This window comes from Oncorhynchus mykiss, chromosome 12, assembly GCF_013265735.2.
Source record: "Oncorhynchus mykiss isolate Arlee chromosome 12, USDA_OmykA_1.1, whole genome shotgun sequence".
NCBI classification, from domain to species: Eukaryota; Metazoa; Chordata; class Actinopteri; order Salmoniformes; family Salmonidae; genus Oncorhynchus; species Oncorhynchus mykiss.
The window spans coordinates 53,118,429-53,138,614 of NC_048576.1; the positions used below are offsets into that span (position 1 = coordinate 53,118,429).

General features: G+C 41.4%; 1 protein-coding gene across 3 annotated transcripts in view; it reads left to right on the forward strand.

Annotated features, from left to right (window-relative positions):
• LOC110537768 (rho GTPase-activating protein 26) overlaps nucleotides 1-14,497 on the forward strand; it is a 128,097-nt gene extending 113,600 nt beyond the window's left edge. Inside the window, exons 21-24 of one of the 3 annotated variants that reach the window (XM_036937776.1) lie at nucleotides 10,077-10,112; nucleotides 10,500-10,595; nucleotides 11,421-11,512; nucleotides 13,372-14,497. In XM_036937776.1, coding sequence (XP_036793671.1) covers nucleotides 10,077-10,112; nucleotides 10,500-10,595; nucleotides 11,421-11,512; nucleotides 13,372-13,460 — 313 coding nt within the window. In that variant the 3' untranslated portion in view covers nucleotides 13,461-14,497. The remainder of the gene's footprint in view (nucleotides 1-10,076; nucleotides 10,113-10,499; nucleotides 10,596-11,420; nucleotides 11,513-13,371) is intronic. The other 2 variants (XM_036937777.1, XM_036937778.1) reach the window with 2 other exon arrangements.
• The last annotated feature ends 5,689 nt before the right edge of the window (nucleotides 14,498-20,186 follow it).

Genomic DNA, 20,186 nt, shown 5'->3' on the forward strand with positions numbered 1-20,186 from the left:
CAAAGGCTCAATAACAGTTGCATAAATTGCCTATTCCCAATAGCTATTCACATAAAAGAAAGAGGTCTGTAAATATGGCTGAATTTAAACAGTGTAGTTATTCCCTCCACAAGGCAATCAAACAAGCAAAATGCCTGTGCAGGGACAAGGTGGAGTCTCAATTCAACGTCTCAGACACGAGACGTATGTGGCAGGGTCTACAGGAAATCACGGACTGCAAAAACAAAAACAGCCACGTCACAGACACCGACGTCACGCTTCCAGACAAACTAAACACCTTTGCCCACTTTGAGGATAATACAGTGCCACCGTCGCGGCTCACTAACAAAGACTGCGCCCCCCCCCCCCCCCCCCCCCCCCTTCTCCTTCTCCGTGTCTGACATGAGTAAAACATTTAAACTTGTTAACCCTTGCATGGCTGCTGGCCTGGACGGCATCCCTAGCTGTGTCCTCAGAGCATGTGCAGACCAGCTGGCTGGTGTGTTTACGGACATTCAATCGCTCCCTATCCCAGTCTGTTGTCCCCACATGCTTCAAGATGGCTACCATTGTTTCTGTACCCAAGAAGGCAAAGATAACTGAACTAAATTATTACATCCCCGTAGGTAGCACTCACTTCTGTCATCATGAAGTGCTTTGAGAGGCTATTCAAGGATCATATCACTGCTACCTTACCGGCCACCCTAGACCCATTTCAGTTTGCATACCGCCCCAACAGGTCCACAGATGTCACAATCGCCATCACACTGCACACTGCCCTATCCCTTCTGGACAACAATAATACCTATGTAAGAATGCTGTTCATTGACTATAGCTCAGCATTGAACACCAGAGTACCCTCCAAGCTCATCATCAAGCTGGAGGCCCTGGGTCTCAACCTCGCCCTGTGCAACTGGGTCTTGGACTTTCTGACGGGCCACCCCCTGGTGGTGAAGTTAGGAAACAACAATATATTAATATGTATAGCCTTAGAAATAAGATTCATGAAATCAATACCTGATCAATAACATCAATAACATCAGATAACATTCATATATTAGCCATTTCTGAGACTCACTTATATAATTAATTTGATGATACAGCAGTAGCAATACAAGGATATAACGTCTATAGAAGAGACAGGAATGCTTATGGGTGAGGTGTTGCTGTATATATTCAGAGCCATATCCCTGTAATGCTTAGATAAGATCATGTGTTATTAAAGTGTTGTGGTTGCAGGTTCACTTGGCACGTCTAAAGCATTTTCTTTTGGGGTGTTGCTATAGGCCACCAAGTGCTAACAGTCAGTATCTAAATAATATGTGTAAAATGCTTGATAGTATGTGATGTAAACAAAGAGGTCTACTTTCTTGGGGAACTGAATATTGACTGGTGTTCATCAAGCTGTCTGCTCAAGAGGAAGCTTCTCACTGTAACCAGTGCTTGTAATCTGGTTCAGGTTATTAATCAACCTACCAGGGTATTTACAAACACTACAGGAACAAGATCATCCACATGTATCAATTACATTTTTATTACATTTTTATTAATAAGAACACATTCTTATTTTAACTGCCTTGTCCAACTGTATGATTTGATAGAGCAGTCTGACTGAGTGATGGTAGGCAGCAGCAGGCTTGTTAGCATTCATTCAAACATCACTTTTGTGTGTTTGCCAGCAGCTGTTTATGACTTCAAGCCTATCAACTCCCGAGATTAGGCTGGTGTAACCGATGTGAAATGGCTAGCTAGTTAGAGTGGTGCGCGCTAATAACGTTTCAAACGTCACTCACTCTGAGACTTGGAGTGGTTGTTCCCCTTGCTCTGCATGGGTAACGCTGCTTCGAGGGTGGCTGTTGTCGTTGTGTTCCTGGTTCGAGCCCAGGTAGGAGCGAGGAGAGGGACGGAAGCTATACTTTTACACTGGCAATACTAAAGTGCCTATAAGAACATCCAATAGTCAAAGGTTAATGAAATACAAATGGTATAGAGAGAAATAGCCCTATAATTCCTATAATAACTACAACCTAAAACTTCTTACCTGGGAATTCATATGTTCTCATGTTCTGAGCAAGGAACTTAAACGTTAGCTTTCTTACATGGCACATATTGCACTTTTACTTTCTTCTCCAACACTTTGTTTTTGCATTATTTAAACCAAATTGAACATGTTTCATTATTTATTTGAGGCTAAATTAATTTTATTGATGTATTATATTAAGTTAAAATAAGTGTTCATTTAGTATTGTTGTAATTGTCATTATTACAAATAAAAAATAAAAAATTGTCCGATTAATTGTTATCGGCTTTTTTTGTTCCTCCAATAATCGGCATCGGTATCGGCGTTGAAAAATCATAATCGGTCGACCTCTAGTTACAGTCTTATTCTAAAATGTATTATATTGTTTTTTTCCCCTCATCAATCTATACACAATACCACATAATGACAAAGCAAAAACAGGTTTTTATAATTTATAATTTATAATAAGTATTCAGACCCTTTACTCAGTACTTTGTTGAATCACCTTTGGCAGCAATTACAGCCTCGAGTCTTCTAGGGTATGACGCTACAAGCTTGGCACACCTGTATTTGGGGAGTTTTTCCCATTCTTCTCTGCAGATCCTCTCAAGCTCTGTCAGGTTGGATCGGGAGCGTTGCGGCACAGCTATTTTCAGGTCTCTCCAGAGATGTTCGATCTGGTTAAAGTCCGGGCTCTGGCTGGGCCACTCAAGGACATTCAGAGACTTGTCCCGAAGCCACTCCTGCATTGTCTTGGATGTGTGCTTAGGGCTGTTGTCCTGTTGGAAGGTGAACCTTCACCTCAGTCTGAGATCCTGAGAGTTTTGGAGCAGGTTTTCATTAAGTGTTTCTGTACTTTGCTCCGTTCATCCGTGCCTTTATCCTGACTAGTCTTCCCATCCTTGCCTTTGAAAACAGCATGATTCTGCCACCACCATGCTTCACCGTAGGGATGGTGCCAGGTTTCCTCCAGACGTGACACTTGGAATTCTAGCCAAAGGGTTCAATCTAGGTTTTATCAGACCGGAGAATCTTGTTTCTCAATGTCTGAGAGTATTTAGGTGCCGTCATGTGCCATTTACTACCATAAAGGCCTGATTGGTGGAGTGCTGCAGAGACGTTTGTCTTTTTGGAAGGTTCTCCCATCTCCACAGAGGAACCCTAGAGCTCTGTCAGAGTGACCATTGGGTTCTTGTTTACCTCCCTGACCAAGATTGCTCAGTTTGGCCAGGCGGCCAGCTCCAGGAAGATTGGTGATTCCAAACGTCTTCCAGTTAAGAATTATGGAAACCACTGTGTTCTTTGAGACCTTAAATTCTGCAGAATCCCTTCCCCAGATATGTGCCTTGACACAATCCTGTCTCGAAGCTCTACGGACAATTCCTTTGAACTAATGGCTTGGTTTTTGCTCTGACATGCACTGTCAACTGTGGGACCTTATATAGACAGGTGTGTTCCTTTCCAAATCATGTTCAATCAATTGAACTTACCACAGGTGGACTCCAATCAGGTTGCAGAAACATTTTAGGATGATCAATGGAAACAGGATGTACCTGAACTCAAGTTTGAGTCTCATAGCAAAGGGTCTGAATACTTATGTAAAAAAGGTATTCCTGTTTTAAAAAATTCATAGATTTGCACAAAATTCTAAAAACCTGTTTTCGCTTTATGAGGTATTGTGTGTAGATTGTTGAATTTTTCTAATTTATTTGATACATTTTATAATAAGGCTGTAATGTAACAAAATGTGGAAAAAGTCAAAGGGTCTGAATGCTTCCCGAAGGCACTGTATTTATTTTTTATTTATTTATGTAATTCTGTTCTTGTCTATTAATATTCTGTATTATGTCATGTTTTATGTGAACCCCAGGAAGAGGAGCTGCTGCTTTTGCAACAGCTAACGGGGATCCTAATAAAATAGCAATACCAAACTCATATTCATATTCATTACTTGCCATTCCAAATAAAGTGAAATATTTTTTTCTCAAATCATTTAAAAGCCAAATTCTTGCCGTAAGTAAATAGGTAAACTGGGATATGACTAAGTAATTAATCAGGGGGATTTTTCTACAAATAGACAGATATTTACTTTTCCATGGTAGCAAGATCCCATCTATTCTTGCAAACTTTCTGTAAAAATATGTTGTAGTATGTTCCTTTATTTCTTTAGGTACATGAATACCGAGTATGTCCACTTCACTGTCAGACCATTTTATCGGTAAACTACATGGTTATGGTTTGATTGTAATCCAGATAGGCTGTGCAGGGATCCAGATTGCGGATTTAAGAGGAAATTTGAGTGGTCAGGCCGACAGTGGACAACACTGTTTAACTTCTCAACAGTATAATACTTTCTGAGAAGTAGCCATTATTTACTATTTTACACCTGGAGTTACTATGCATAACTTTGACCCATTGTATAAGAGATTCTCCAAAATTAAAATAGTCCAGGCATTTATATCTAAATTCTAGACATACTTTATCAAAAGCCTTTTCAAAATCTGCTATGAATACCAGACCTGGTGACCTAGTTTTTTTTATAGTGTTCTATTGTTTCATGTACTTGTCTATATCATCTTCCATGTAAAAAAAATCTATCTGATCAGGATGAATAATATTCAACCACACCTTTTTAATCCTGCTTCACAACTCTGCTTCACAACTCTGAATTGTAAGGGGCCTCCAGCTTTTTGAATTGACTGGATCTTTATACTTACCACATGGATCCTGTTTCAGTGATAGTGAAATCAAACCTGCTTGATGTGTCCATGATAGTTTACCATTTTTATAGGAGTGGTTAAAACATAGTGGATCTTTGCGTTGATCAATGATCCTGAGTGGTGCAGCGGTCTACGGCACTGCATCTCAGTGCAGGAGGTGTCACTACAGTCCCTGGTTCAAATCCAGGCTGTATAACATCTTTGGCCCAGCGTTGTCCAGGGCAGGCCGTCATTGTAAAGAAGAATTTGTTCTTAACTGGCTTGCCTAGTTAAATAAAAAATGTTTTTTTAAAAGTTTCATATACCTCAACTGGTATGCCATCCAGCCCTGGAGTTTTCCCTGGCATAAAGACTGTAATTGCATCAATAAGTTCCTCCTATACAATTTGGCCCTCACACAAGTATTTCTGTACAGATGTTGATTTTACACTATTAGTAATAGAAAACTCCTTACAGTTAACGTCAGTTAGTGGAAATGGAAGAGACTGAAAAGAGAACATATACTTACTATCCATTGGGGTACTAAGAACTGTATTATAATCTCCCAGCATAATAATAGAGTACAAGTCGTGGCCAAAAGTTTTGAGAATGACACAAAATAATCAATGCTTTGAGTTTGTCAGAATTTGTGGGTTTTTGTTTGTCCACCCGCCTCTTTGTCCCAAGTTATCAATGGGATTAAGGTCTGGGGAGTTTCCTGGCCATGCGCCCAAAATATCGATGTTTTGTTCCCCGAGCCACTTAGTTGTCACTTTTGCCTTATGGCAAGGTGTTCCATCATGCTGGAAAAGGCATTGTTCGTCACCAAACTGTTCCTGGATGGTTGGGAGAAGTTGCTCTCGGAGTATGTGTTGGTACCATTCTTTATTCATGGCTGTGTTCTTAGGCAAAATTATGAGTGAGCCCTCTCCCTTGGCTGAGAAGCAACCCCACACATGAATGGCCTCAGGATGCTTTACTGACACAAGACTGATGGTAGCGCTCACCTTGTCTTCCCTGGACAAGCTTTTTTCTGGATGCCCCAAACAATTGGAAAGGGGATTCATCAGAAAAAATGACTTTACCCCAGTCCTCAGCAGTCCAATCCCTGTACGTTTTGCAGAATATCAGTCTGTCCCTGATGTTTTTCCTGGAGAGAAGTGGCTTCTTTGCTGCCCTTCTTGACACCAGGCCATCCTCCAAAGTCTTCAACTTACTGTGCGTGCAGATGCACTCACACCTGCCTGCTGCCATTCCTGAGCAAGCTCTGTACTGGTGGTGCCCCAATCCAGTAGCTGAATCAACTTTAGGAGACGGTCCTGGCTTTTTTTGGACTTTCTTGGGCGCCCTGAAGCCTTCTTCACAACAATTGAACCGCTCTCCTTGAAGTTCTTGATTATCCCATAAATGGTTGATTTAGGTGCAATCTTACTGGCAGCAATATCCTTGCCTGTGAAGCCCTTTTTGTGCAAAGCAATGATGGCGGCACGTGTTTCCTTGCAGGTAACCATGGTTGACAGAGGAAGAACAATGATTCCAAGCACCGTCCTCCTTTTGAATCTTCCAGTCTGTTATTCAAACTCATGACAGAGAGATCTCCAGCCTTGTCCTCGTCAACACACACCTGTGTTAACGAGAGAATCACTGACATGATGTCAGCTGGTCCTTTTGTGGCAGGCCTGAAATGCAGTGGAATTTTTTGGGGGGATTCTGTTCATTTGCATGGCAAAGAGGGGCTTTGTAATTAGTTGCAATTCATCTGATCACTCGTCATAACATTCTGGAGTATACAGTGCCTTGCGAAAGTATTCGGCCCCCTTGAACTTTGCGACCTTTTGCCTCATTTCAGGCTTCAAACATAAAGATATAAAACTGTATTTTTTTGTGAAGAATCAACAACAAGTGGGACACAATCATGAAGTGGAACGACATTTATTGGATATTTCCAACTTTTTTAACAAATCAAAAACTGAAAAATTGGGCGTGCAAAATTATTCAGCCCCCTTAAGTTAATACTTTGTAGCGCCACCTTTTGCTGCGATTACAGCTGTAAGTCGCTTGGGGTATGTCTATCAGTTTTGCACATCGAGAGACTGAAATGTTTTCCCATTCCTCCTTGCAAAACAGCTCGAGCTCAGTGAGGTTGGATGGAGAGCATTTGTGAACAGCAGTTTTCAGTTCTTTCCACAGATTCTCGATTGGATTCAGGTCTGGACTTTGACTTGGCCATTCTAACACCTGGATATGTTTATTTTTGAACCATTCCATTGTAGATTTTGCTTTATGTTTTGGATCATTGTCTTGTTGGAAGACAAATCTCCGTCCCAGTCTCAGGTCTTTTGCAGACTCCATCAGGGTTTCTTCCAGAATGGTCCTGTATTTGGCTCCATCCATCTTTCCATCAATTTTAACCACCTTCCCTGTCCCTGCTGAAGAAAAGCAGGCCCAAACCATGATGCTGCCACCACCATGTTTGACAGTGGGGATGGTGTGTTCAGCTGTGTTGCTTTTACGCCAAACATAACGTTTTGCATTGTTGCCAAAAAGTTCAATTTTGGTTTCATCTGACCAGAGCACCTTCTTCCACATGTTTGGTGTGTCTCCCAGGTGGCTTGTGGCAAACTTTAAACAACACTTTTAATGGATATCTTTAAGAAATGGCTTTCATCTTGCCACTCTTCCATAAAGGCCATATTTGTGCAATATACGACTGATTGTTGTCCTATGGACAGAGTCTCCCACCTCAGCTGTAGATATCTGCAGTTCATCCAGAGTGATCATGGGCCTCTTGGCTGCATCTCTGATCAGTCTTCTTCTTGTATGAGCTAAAAGTTTAGAGGGACGGCCAGGTCTTGGTAGATTTGCAGTGGTCTGATACTCCTTCCATTTCAATATTATCGCTTGCAAAGTGCTCCTTGGGATGTTTAAAGCTTGGGAAATCTTTTTGTATCCAAATCCGGCTTTAAACTTCTTCACAACAGTATCTCGGACCTGCCTGGTGTGTTCCTTGTTCTTCATGATGCTTTCTGCGCTTTTAACGGACCTCTGAGACTATCACAGTGCAGGTGCATTTATACGGAGACTTGATTACACACAGGTGGATTGTATTTATCATCATTAGTCATTTAGGTCAACATTGGATCATTCAGAGATCCTCACTGAACTTCTGGAGAGAGTTTGCTGCACTGAAAGTAAAGGGGCTGAATAATTTTGCACGCCCAATTTTTCAGTTTTTGATTTGTTAAAAAAGTTTGAAATATCCAATAAATGTCGTTCCACTTCATGATTGTGTCCCACTTGTTGTTGATTCTTCACAAAAAAATACAGTTTTATATATTTATGTTTGAAGCCTGAAATGTGGCAAAAGGTCGTAAAGTTCAAGGGGGCCGAATACTTTCGCAAGGCACTGTATGCAAATTGCCATTATACAAACTGAGGCAGCAAACTTTGTGAAAATTTATATTTGTGTCATTCTCAAAACTTTTGGCCACGACTGTAATTTGTCGCTTGTGAGCTCAATAGATGAGTAAATATTCTAGAAGAAGTGTTGGTCATCATTATTTGGACCATATAGATTAATTAACCACCTTTTTTCATCTTCCAATATCATATTTAAAATGATCCACCTTCATTTGAGACTTAGCGGAAAGCACTATATACAGTAGATACAAACCAGTATTATTGCGTTATCAGTGTTGAGATTTTGAATGCTCTGTGTAATGTAGAGCTCATAGATCATAGGAGACCAATGTCTAATGCGGCCACAAATTAACACAGTTTCAGCATTTAGAACCAAGAAGGTTCCAGAGAAATTCCAGTGAGCAGAGTATGACATCTGCACAGTCAACAGAGAGATGGAAACCTCCTGTGTCAAATTAAATACTAGCTTTCAAGTGCATCACTGTACTCTACTCCATAATGTAGCCATAATGGCCCAGTAAAACGAATGGCCAGCAAGGTACTGTAGTGTATTTATCAAAATAAACATGACATCTATTGGTGATTGTATGTCCTGCCATCCCCTTCCTGTGTTCTCCCTATTCATGCAACAAGGCACCCTGAGCAGTAATATCCTGCATTACATTTGACCAGAGGCAGCTGAGTAACCTAGGGGGGTCATTTGTATTTAGTCTGGCAGTGTTGAAACCCCATCGTATAAAGCTCTCTGGGCCTGGCACTATGTAATTTAATGATGTCGAGATTGATGGAGTCTGTGAAAAAAGCGTGGGATCAATTTCATTAAGCCAGCTCAGGGGTAGTGTGCCGCTCTGGGAGGAGGAGGAGAAATGTGCTGCTAGGCTAGAGATATACAGTGGTGTTGAAAGATGCATTCAAAATACACTTTTAAATAAAACATGGTAGACAAATAAAGGGAGAGAGATGTACCTGAATGTACCTGATGTACCTGATTATAAACATGTGTTTAAAATATTTTTTTTAAATGACAAAACAATTGATCTGTACACCTTGGTATGTGATTTAGTGTGTTTGAGTTCATTACAAAATTACTTAATGTCATCACTATGGCAACACTAGCTGGAATCACTGAAGAGGAATCAGTTGCAGCCTATAAATAATGGGATTGATGCGTATGAATTAAATTATCCTGGATTTGTACATCGACGGCCATATATTGGGACCCCATTATATTGGGAACCCCTCCCCTCCCCTGCTCCTTGGTGCACAACCCTCCCCCACCACCTCTCATGTTGGCAATCTTACCAGGGCCCATCCCCATGTCACCGTGATCACTGACGGATGGAGTAGGTTGCATGTCGATATCACACTCCTGTGGAGGGAGGGAGAGAGGGAGAGAGAGAGAGAGAGAGAGAGAGAGAGAGAGATAGAGAGAACGAATGAATGAATCTCCAGCTCCATTGCTGGGAAGGAGGGATGACTGGGGGGAGAGAGAGGGATGGAGAGATGACTGAGAGGCATAGGGATGATAAACGTTACTATTCTCCACTCTATTTGTATTCTGTTTGGCAGTGGCGCGCGCACGCTCTAACACATACCAACAAACAAACTCTTCATTGAATGGTGACTAGCTCGCAGCCATCTAGCCACATGCCTGCTATGTTGGTGTATCCGTGTGGCCTGGGGCATTTTCACACAGGGCAGATTGGGTCAGTGAGTTTCTGAAGGGTGTTACGTTGCAGCAGGCAAAGCTAGCTATGTGGAAGCTATGTTGAAAGTGTTATTCGTGGTCTGCACTTTTGTCACTGATGGACGTGTTTCTAAATCTGACAGCACATACTGTGTAGAAGCACAGTGCCCATATATTAAATATAGGCTTCAGCCTGCCTTATATAACCACTGTATTCAACTGTAATGTGAAGCAGCATGACTAACTCGATCTCCTCCCTTTGTGACTCCAGGCTGAACCCAAAGAGCCGCACCAGTATCCCAATGAGGTATGGATGTCTTCTTCCCGCCCTTTCGTCACTAACCAATGACGCAAATCCATCACAAATAACACGACAGTTCAGTTATTGCATGAGGCAAGATGTGTCTGTGCAGTCACAATAACACATCACCTAGCATCAGTGTTGCAAGCACTTACCAGTTCCACATTATATATTTTATCACAGATGCCATCAAACTACAACCACTCGAGTGTAGTGGGAATTGTCATCATATAAAACCAACAAAGAACAACCAAATTCCAGCTGATGATTAGTTCCACTTGATGCCTGTATGTGGCCTGTCCAGTTTGCCTCACGTCCCTGCACTCAATACTGGGTATAGCCACTTCATGCTGTCACTGTAGTCATTGTGGCTGTTGTTTGTGTGTCTCTCAGCCCAGCCTCACCGCGCTCCCCCTCCTGGCCGATGTTCTCTGCATCCTCCAGCCCCCAGCCGGCCTCCTCCACCTCCAGTGACTCCTCCCCCATCAGGTGTGTCACCACGACACGCCAACTCTGCCCACCACTCCAGCTTCGCTCGCACCTCCTTGCCCACAATGCTAATTCTGGAGCTTTGCACTGCTGCACTCCCTCCTCTTCTCCCCCACCACCGTGCATGATAACTGACAGTTCCTGATCACTCTGAGGCTTAACCTTTCCACACTATCCTGCCAACTTGAACGGCACTGTACTAGCTCGGATTCATTATTTCCTTCCCAACAAGAAGCCAGCAACTACGGCCGAGGTGTAACCAGGCCCGCAAAGTACAGCTTGAGTCAGCTCAGTAGTGTGAAAATGGTGTTTATTAATGTGGATCAAGGGCTCATCTTTGGTTAATGCACTTTACAGCCAGTCTATCAGGCTTCCAAAGGTTTCTATGCATGTAGCCAGGTAATTCAGATGAACTCCAGATTATAAATACCAGGAGTCGGGTCTAGACAGGTTTAGATTAACCTTGGGCCATTTTTTGGTAGCTGTGTAAATATCTGTCGGGAAATAAGTCTACTGACGTTAACTCTTGCAGCCAGATTTATAGCATAATTCATTGTTGCATTTTGCTTTACAAGGACATAGTTTCTTGTCCAACTATATGAATGTATTTATATGGCCGATGATTATGGGGGGAAAAGTGAATTGTAGGCACACCGAGACTTTCCATACGGGAGCAATGATGATGTTATGAGACACTGACACAGTCGGTGCTTTACCTTTCATTGCTCCCAAGAGATAGTTAGGAGTGGAGGGACACTCAAAGTGCCCAATGTGATATCCTGGTGAGTTGGATTATAACATGTCATTCTCCCTCTCCCTTTTTAGTGTCCCAGGCAGGAAGGCTAGGGCCCTCTACGCCTGCAAGGCGGAGCACATCTCTGAGCTCTCGTTCATCGCAGGGACCGTCTTTGAAAATGGTGAGTATGGACCAGTGTGACTGTTATCTAAAAGACAAATGTGGGATGGTATTATTCTAAAACCTTACATTGATTGGTCAGAGGAGAAATTAACCATGGGTTTTCGGCTGGCCTGCAATGTGAGTATTCCTCCCTCCTCTTCTTCATCCTCCCTGGTACGAGTGTGTGGTGGTGGAGGAGCAGCAGCAAGGAGGCTTGTCATTACCTTGCCTTACCTTTTTTTAATCTTCTACAGGGATGAATCTGATCCTAGCCAGGCTTCCAGGGTCCAGTGATCCACTCGTACCTTATCTTAATCGTCCCGCAACCACAGCCTTATTTACACTGACCCACGCCTCTGTCTTAATTTCCACCCCCCCAATTGTTCTTATGAAAACCACATTAAAATAATATTAAAGCTAGCTGAGGAGGAGAAATGTGCCTCTCACCAATTAGAATGACATTTACCGTAGACAGAGCTGCAATTTGAGCGAGTAGGGTTATAGATGAAAATAGTTCTTTTGATTTTATGAAATACACTGTGTGAATGTCAAAACCCAGTGTAGCCCGTCTTCACAGGTCTCTTAGTACCAGAAGGATTATAGTGTATATCTGGTTGTGTCCAGGGTCTTATGCTTAGGGAACAGCAGAGTTTAGCAGCGTGGGAATCAGCCACACACCCACCCAGGTTGCTGAGGTGCAGGAAGAAAGATGAAAAAAATGATTGAATGAGGCCCTGGTCAAAATTAGTGCACTATATAGGGCAGGGGCTGGCAACAGGTGTCAAAACCAGGTCAAAACCAGCCCATGAGAGATTTTAGTTTTGGGGCAAAAGATAAATAAAAATGAATTTCATTTAGTAAATCTGTTCACCAAGTATTCCTACAAATAAAAATAGATATGTGATCGTGTCTCAATGTAATCAAGGTATGACATTGTTATTTTCAAATACAAATACATACTGTATGTTCCGGCCCCCCGACAAAAATTGTCCCGCGGCTGAATCTAGTTGCCTACCCCTGATATTGGGAATAGGGTCCCATTTGGTGCACACCCTAGGTCCATAGCTCTTGGGAGGGTTTGCTGAAGCCTTCCTAGCTACAGTTCCTAGCTACCAAAACAAGACTAGGGGCTCTATTCAATCCGTATCGTGGAAATTCCACATTACAGTATGATTGAAATTTAAAGGCAATGTTCCCACATTAGCGGTGACTGCATTCACGGCAAATGCTGCAGATGTCGGCTCAATAGGAAATGACTTTTACATTTCTGTAACTCTTCAGCGATACATATTGAATAGAGCCCTATGTTATTCAAGACCTAATCGAGAGTTTACACATTCATTTGTTTGCAAAAGTTCTCTTAACTCTGAGTAACCTGTCATTTATCAGTCCCCATATTTGATTTGTTCAAAATGTTTTTGAAAAAATATATATCGAAAACACAGGCTAAATGGACTGAGACATTTACAATTTGAATTACCCCTTGAAGTACTTTAAGTTGTCATTTCAATGACCCCTTGTGTAAATTCTATCTATAGCCAGCCCGATATGGCTCTTCAGGTTTCACACATCATACTTGCTTGGGTTATTTCAGGAAGAGGGTGGCTTGGGGTCTCAGTGCTGCTAGGGGTCACAGTTGTACACTGGGGTCTTGTTCATCCTATACCGCCTTCACAAAAAGGTACGCAGCAGTGTGTGTTGCCCCATCTCCCGTTCTTCCCAAAGCCACCAGAGTGCAACCATCCCAGCTGTCAGTAGCCACTCACCATATGGATCTCTGCTTTCAAATGGGGACTATCTAAATGTCCTGTTGAATAACGCAAGGCAGTTAACTGTTGAGAACAGCTAAGCTATGTGCATCTGTCTCTGGTCCCTCAGTTCATCCCTCGAGGGAGCCTGGCTGGCTGGAAGGCATCCTAGACGGCAGGAAGGGCCTGATTCCAGAGAACTACGTGGAGTTTCTGTAGCCCTGGACCAGGACTGTACTGGACTGGGGAGACCACGCAGTTGCACTGTGCCCCTACAACTTATTGGAAGAGTCTGGAGCACAGAGCGCTTCCTGCTGTGCATGGTCATGAACCTGGAATTCAGCAGCAGACTGATGTGTGTGCGTGCGTGCATGCATGATGCATGAGATGCATTGAGTTGTTGCGACGTAGGCTCATTCCCATAGTCAGACAGTCCTTGTGTCATTAAAATGCACTGCCACTTCTTTTAGCGTCTTCTATTATCAGTTGGGAGGGACTTCGGAAGACGTTTTAGTTTTGGGATACGAAAAGGGGAAAAGTTCACTCTGCAGCCCTACTTCTCTTCCAGTGTACAGTACGGTCTGTAGGAATGAAGATGATTGTGTAGGGAGCTTTCATCTCTAAATGATGGGGAGTGTTTTTCAGTGAATACTGCTATAAATGTGAGCACTTGCTGCCTTGCCCGGTATTCCCCTAGACAAGACAGAACACAACTGCTGTTTACCTACCTGCACATTATAGAGGTGGGAGCATCCTGAATGTCTTTCCTCCCTGTTCGACAGATTTTGTAATAGCTCTTTTTTTTTGCTCAGAACTACTAGGTGAAATTGTCTCGATAAACCTGGAAAGGAAGTTAACCGAACTGTTTTCATTTAGGACAATAACATTTTTTTAGTATTTTTTTCTTTCATTTCTTAACATGTATATAAAATGGGGAGTGTTTTGTGAAACTAGACTACTTTGTTCATATGTAAGCCTTGTATTTATAATAATTTTCAAAGATGAGATCCTGAACTGTATTCTTTTGGGGTGTAATAACATTTGTAAATACATGACATTTGATAAGATCACATTTTTTAACTAGCAAATTTTATATTTTGTATTGTAGCATACTAAGTTAATTTTAGCATCTCAGTTGCTAAATTTGTCGTCATTTGGTTCATGGCCATTGGGAGCTTTAATATTCTTTCTGATCAAATAAATCATGAACAAGGTTGTACAGAATTTCATCTATTAAAGATAAACAAACTGGCAATGCTGTCCTAGTTTCTTCAAGTCTCGGTGCCTTGGATTTTATAGACCTGTTCTGAGTAATGCTAACCCTACTTCATACAACGGGTGGGTCTTATCATGAATGCTGAATGGTTAAAAACACATTCCAGCCGGCGTCTACTCAACAAGTTACCACCAGCTAAATCTATGACATTGAAATGCCTATTTACTCTGTTCCATCTGATTGCGCATACTGTCTCATCATCCCAGCCAGGCAATTTATATACTAGATCTACACTGTAAAAAGCATCTAGACATTATCACCCATTTATTTTAGAAAAGCATTTGATTTTCAGGAGATTTGTATTAACCTTTCTGTCTGTCTCGCTGACATGTGCAACATTGTTTCAATATTGAAATTCGATCTCCAGCTATCGCAAGACACACCTGGGCCATATTCATTAGGCACCAAACAGAACAAAACGGACTACGGGCTCGATTCAATAGCACGATTGAAATGTAAAGGTCATTTTCAATTGAGCTGATATGCAGCATTTACGGGGAACGCAGTTTAAATTTCAATCGTGCTATACCGCAGATCTTCCTCGATATGGTTTGAATCAAGCCCTACAACAGGGAGGGACCACCTGAAGATGTTCAATAGGAACCCCCAACCCCCCCCCCCAAAAAATTGTTGGGTTGCAAAATGTTGATTCAGTGATATGGAAATTGTACTTTTTTCCAGCTCTTTTTGACTTTTATGTACATCTGACGCATTTGATGTCATCCAGCACAGTTAAGAAAAATTGTCATCCATCAAGACATATTTGGAGACCTTAGAAATTACTTGTGAATGAGAAACCTTTTATTTTAGATTTATATGGAGAAACAACTGATAACCATCGGAGGTCATGAAGCGAAGCTAGAGCACCCAACCAAAGAACTACACAGATATTTTAGTCAGGAGAAAATATCGACATTGACTACAGAAGAGGTGTAATACAGAGGTAATACATATATATTTTTTTTAAACAAATACACAACATATATTCTTTACATTGGATTACATTTACAGAACTGAAATACGAACAACAGACTTTAATGAAAGCCATATACCAGTGAAATATGATCTGCCCTTAATCTTTAAAGATAAAATTTGTATGTATTTTATACAGAAAATAGACTTTATCAACTAGTATGAAGTTGAAACGAGGTAGTGAATGAACATTATAGATTATTTTAGGCAGTTTGTGGTGCGTAGACCAGGAAATTAGGAAAGTCAAAGACTGAGTGACAACCTTCCTCATTTCCTATTCATTATGAAACGTGGTAGTGCAAATTCTCTCCGGTAGATTACGTTCAAACACAGTTTTTACCTAAAAAAAACAACAACAAAAAAAAAACATTCGAAGCGACTGGTTAATTCTCACAGCAATATACAAAAGACCAAAGCCTAGACCATTACAAAATATTTAAAAATAAAATAATAAGCACTATAATTGGATAATAAGTGCCACTGTAAATGTAACTGCTCGAATACTTATGTTCTCTCTGCTTTGGTCACTCTGTTGTACTATACAAAATATACTCCAGTCCCTCTTCCCATCCCAATATCCTGATTTTCTAATTTCCTAAAACACAGTGCTTTCATAGTCTTTCCCATTGATTTATATAATTTATAGTTACTTACAAGTCAGACATGTTTTAACACTGTCTAAGTACATATGCAATACATCCATCTTTGTCAATCACAAACCAACAAACAGAAAAATAAAATAATGACCGTCTTACTCATCCAATGTACAAAAATATTGAGTAGAATTATTCATATCAAAGAGGATCAAACTGATATTGAAAATATTGTATTTTTTAAAAGAAACCCATTTTCTAAAGCATCGATAGTTAAGTTGTCCTGAATTTGAACCCAATTTTTATGGCTCTTGGTCTCCCTTTCTCAAGGCTTTAAGTCTAGCATTTTTTTTTTTTAAAGATAGGAATATACAGGTATGTAAAAATGTTCTGTCAAAAGTTGTCATGAAAAATGTTATAATCAACAAACTGCTTCACTTTCATGAGATATGTTATGCTACTGTATGTACATTATGGCAATGCAGTGATCATTAGGATGTGATCAAGCTGGTTTGTCCAATTGAAAACCAGAACTGAGACAAAGTCCTCTGTAAAACTTGTATGAGAAAGTAAGCCAAAATATGTCAACCCCCCCAGAATCCATGATAAACACATAAAGGGAACACCAGGGGATCCGTCTCACATGGTCATTCCATCACCCTGACTGAGAAGAATGGTTGAGCTAGTCAGCCTACATGGCTACCATTTTGTGTTTGTTAACTAACCTGGCCTAATGATTATGGAGGAACTTTGAATGAAACACAATACTTGTAGCAATGTTCCTGCACTTGCACTCCACAAGTCATTTTACTTGTATGTCCTTGGTTTTCACATGGCATAAGCTGGTGTGTGTGGCGAGTACATCAAAGGAGATAATTACTTCTACACTATATATACAAATGTATGTGGACACCCCTTGAAATTAGTGGCTATTTCAGCCACACCCGTTGCGGGCAGGTGTATAAAATCGAGCACACAGCCATGCAATCTCCATAGACAAACATCGACAGTAGAATGGCCTTAGTGAAGAGCTCAGTGACTTTCACCGTGGCACCATCATAGGATGCCACCTTTCCGACAAGTCAGTTCGTCAAATTTCTGCCCTGCTAGAGTTGCCCATGTTAAGTGCTGTTATTGTGAAGTGGAAACGTCTAGGAGCAACAACAGCTCGGCCGCAAAGTGGTAAGCCACACAAGCTCACAGAACGGGACCGCCAAGTGCTGAAGTGCGTAAGCATCTGTCCTGGGCTGCAACACTCTCACTACAGTTCCTAGCTGCCTCTGGAAGCAACATCAGCACAAGATCTTGTGAATAACAATAATTCATTATATTCCCCATTAGCTGGTGTAGTTACATTTTCTTTGCAATATTCCTTTCACAAATTAGCACTCTGAAGTATAGAATAACACAGTGCCTTGCAAAAGTACTCATCCCCCTTGGCATTTGTCCTATTTTGTTGCATTACAACCTGTAACTTAAATTGATTTGTATTTGGATTTCATATAATGGACATACACAAAATAGTCAAAATTGGTGAACTGAAATGAAAATAAATAAAAACAGAAAAGTGGTGTGTGCATATGTATTCACCCCCTTTGCTAGGAAGCCCCTAAATAAGATCTGGTGCAACCAATTACCTTCAGAAGTCACATAATTAGTTAGATAAAGTCCACCTGTGTACAATCTAAGTGTCACATGATCTGAGTAGATATACACCAATTCTGAAAGGCCCCAGACTCTGCAACACCACTAAGCAAGGGGCACCACCAAGCACCATGAAGACCAAGGAGCTCTCCAAACAGGTCAGGGACAAAGTTGTGGAGACGTACAGATCAGGGTTGGGTTATAAAAAAATATCAGAAACTTTCAACATCCCACAGAGCACCATTAAATCCATTATTAAAAAATGGAAATAATATGACACCACAACAAACCTGCCAAGAGAGGGCTACCCACCAAAACTCATGGACCAGGCAATGAGGGCATTAATCAGAGGCAACAAAGAGCAAAGATAACCCTGAAGGAGCTGGAAAGTTCTACAGCGGAGATTGGAGTATCTGTCCATAGGACCACTTTAAGCCATATACTCCACAGAGCTGGGCTTTACGGAAGAGTGGCCAGAAAAAAGCAATTGCTTAAAGAAGAAAAATAAGCAAAAACGTTTGGTGTTCGCAAAAGGCATATGGGAGACTCCCCAAACATATGGAAGAAGGTACTCTGGTCAGATGAGACTAAAATTGAGCTTTTTGGCCATCAAGGAAAATGCTATGTCTGGTGCAAACCCAACACCTCACATCATCCTGAGAACACCATTCTGTGGGGATGTTTTTCATCAGCAGGGACTGGGAAATTGTTCAGAATTGAAGGAATGATGGATAGCGCTAAATACAGGGAAATTCTTTTTATTTTATTTTAATTTTACCCCTTTTTCTCCCCAATTTCGTGGTATCCAATTGTTGTAGTAGCTACTATCTTGTCTCATTGCTACAACTCCCGTACGGGCTCGGGAGAGACGAAGGTTGAATGTCATGCGTCCTCCGATACACAACCCAACCAGCCGTACTGCTTCTTAACACAGCGCGCATCCAACCCGGAAGCCAGCCGCACCAATGTGTCGGAGGCTACACCGTGCACCTGGCAACCTTGGCTAGCGCGCACTGCGCCCGGCCCGCCACAGGAGTCGCTGGTGCGCGATGAGACCTCCCGGTCGCGGCCGGTTACGACAGAGCCTGGGCGCGAACCCAGGGACTCTGATGGCACAGCCCTTAACCACTGCGCCACCCGGGAGGCCTACAGGGAAATTCTTGAAGGAAACCTGTTTCAGTCTTTCAGAGATTTGAGACCGGGACGGAGGTTCACCTTCCAGCAGGACAATGACCCTAAGCATACTGCTAAAGCAACACTCAAGTGGTTTAATGGAAAACATTTACATTTCTTGGAATGGCCTAGTCAAAGCCCAGACCTCAATCTAATTGAGAATCTGTGGTATTGGTTAAAGTTAAAGATTGCTGTTAGAGTTAAAGATTGCTGTAAACCAGCAGAAGTCATCCAACTAGAAGGAGCTATAGCAGTTTTGCCTTGAAGAATGGGCAAAATCCCAGTGGCTAGATGTGCCAAGCTTAGAGAGACATACCCCAAGAGACTGGGGTATGACTGGGGACTGTAATTGCTGCAAAAGGTGGCTCTACAAAGTATTGATTTTGGGGGTTGAATAGTTATGCACACGCATAAGTGTGTTTTTTCAGTTTTCAGTTTTTTTGTTGTATTTCTTGTTTGCTTCACAATACAAAATATTTTGGATCTTCAAAGTGGTAGGCAAGTTGTGTAAATCAAATGATACAACCCCCCCCAAAATCTATTTTAATTCCCGGTTGTATGGCAACAAAATAGGAAAAATGCCAAGGGGGTGAAAACTTTTGCGAACCACTGTAACGATGTTATGTCAACTAATGTGAAAGCCCCGCTAAATAAATTCTGTGTAACAATTACACAGTTCTGCTGTTTATCCATTTCATATTTTGAATAAAAATTGAGAAATTGCAGTTTGGCACTAGAATAATACATACAGGTGACTTTTAAACCATCATGATGATGCAAAATGCAATATCATGATGATGATGATGTGGCAAGTGACACGTTGCTTCTTGAAAATCCTACATCTTGAAAACTTGACTGGTGACAAACTTGACTGGTGACATTTTTGGACTGTTTCAACAGTAGACCAATGAAAAAAATATCACTTGAGTGGATTTTTCTTTTAAGCATGGGCAATTTAACAATTTGTTTGCAACTCCCAGAGAATAGTGACTGTGCGTATGCTCTCTAAAATTCAGCTTGACGGATCATATAAAAAATAGATACATACGTTTTAATATCATATGAACAAACAAACGTGTTCAGGCCGTTTCCTTTCTGCGCTCTCTCACTCACACATACACACCAATCATATGATCATTAGCCAATTCTGCAAACTCCCATCCCATCTCCCTAGCCCAATGCTGCCATTTTCATTTAACTCGCAAATCATGGATGGTTTTAAGATGGAGTCTTGATTTTATCATGAAGACATGATTTATCATGAAGTTGATCTGATCTTTTTTTATG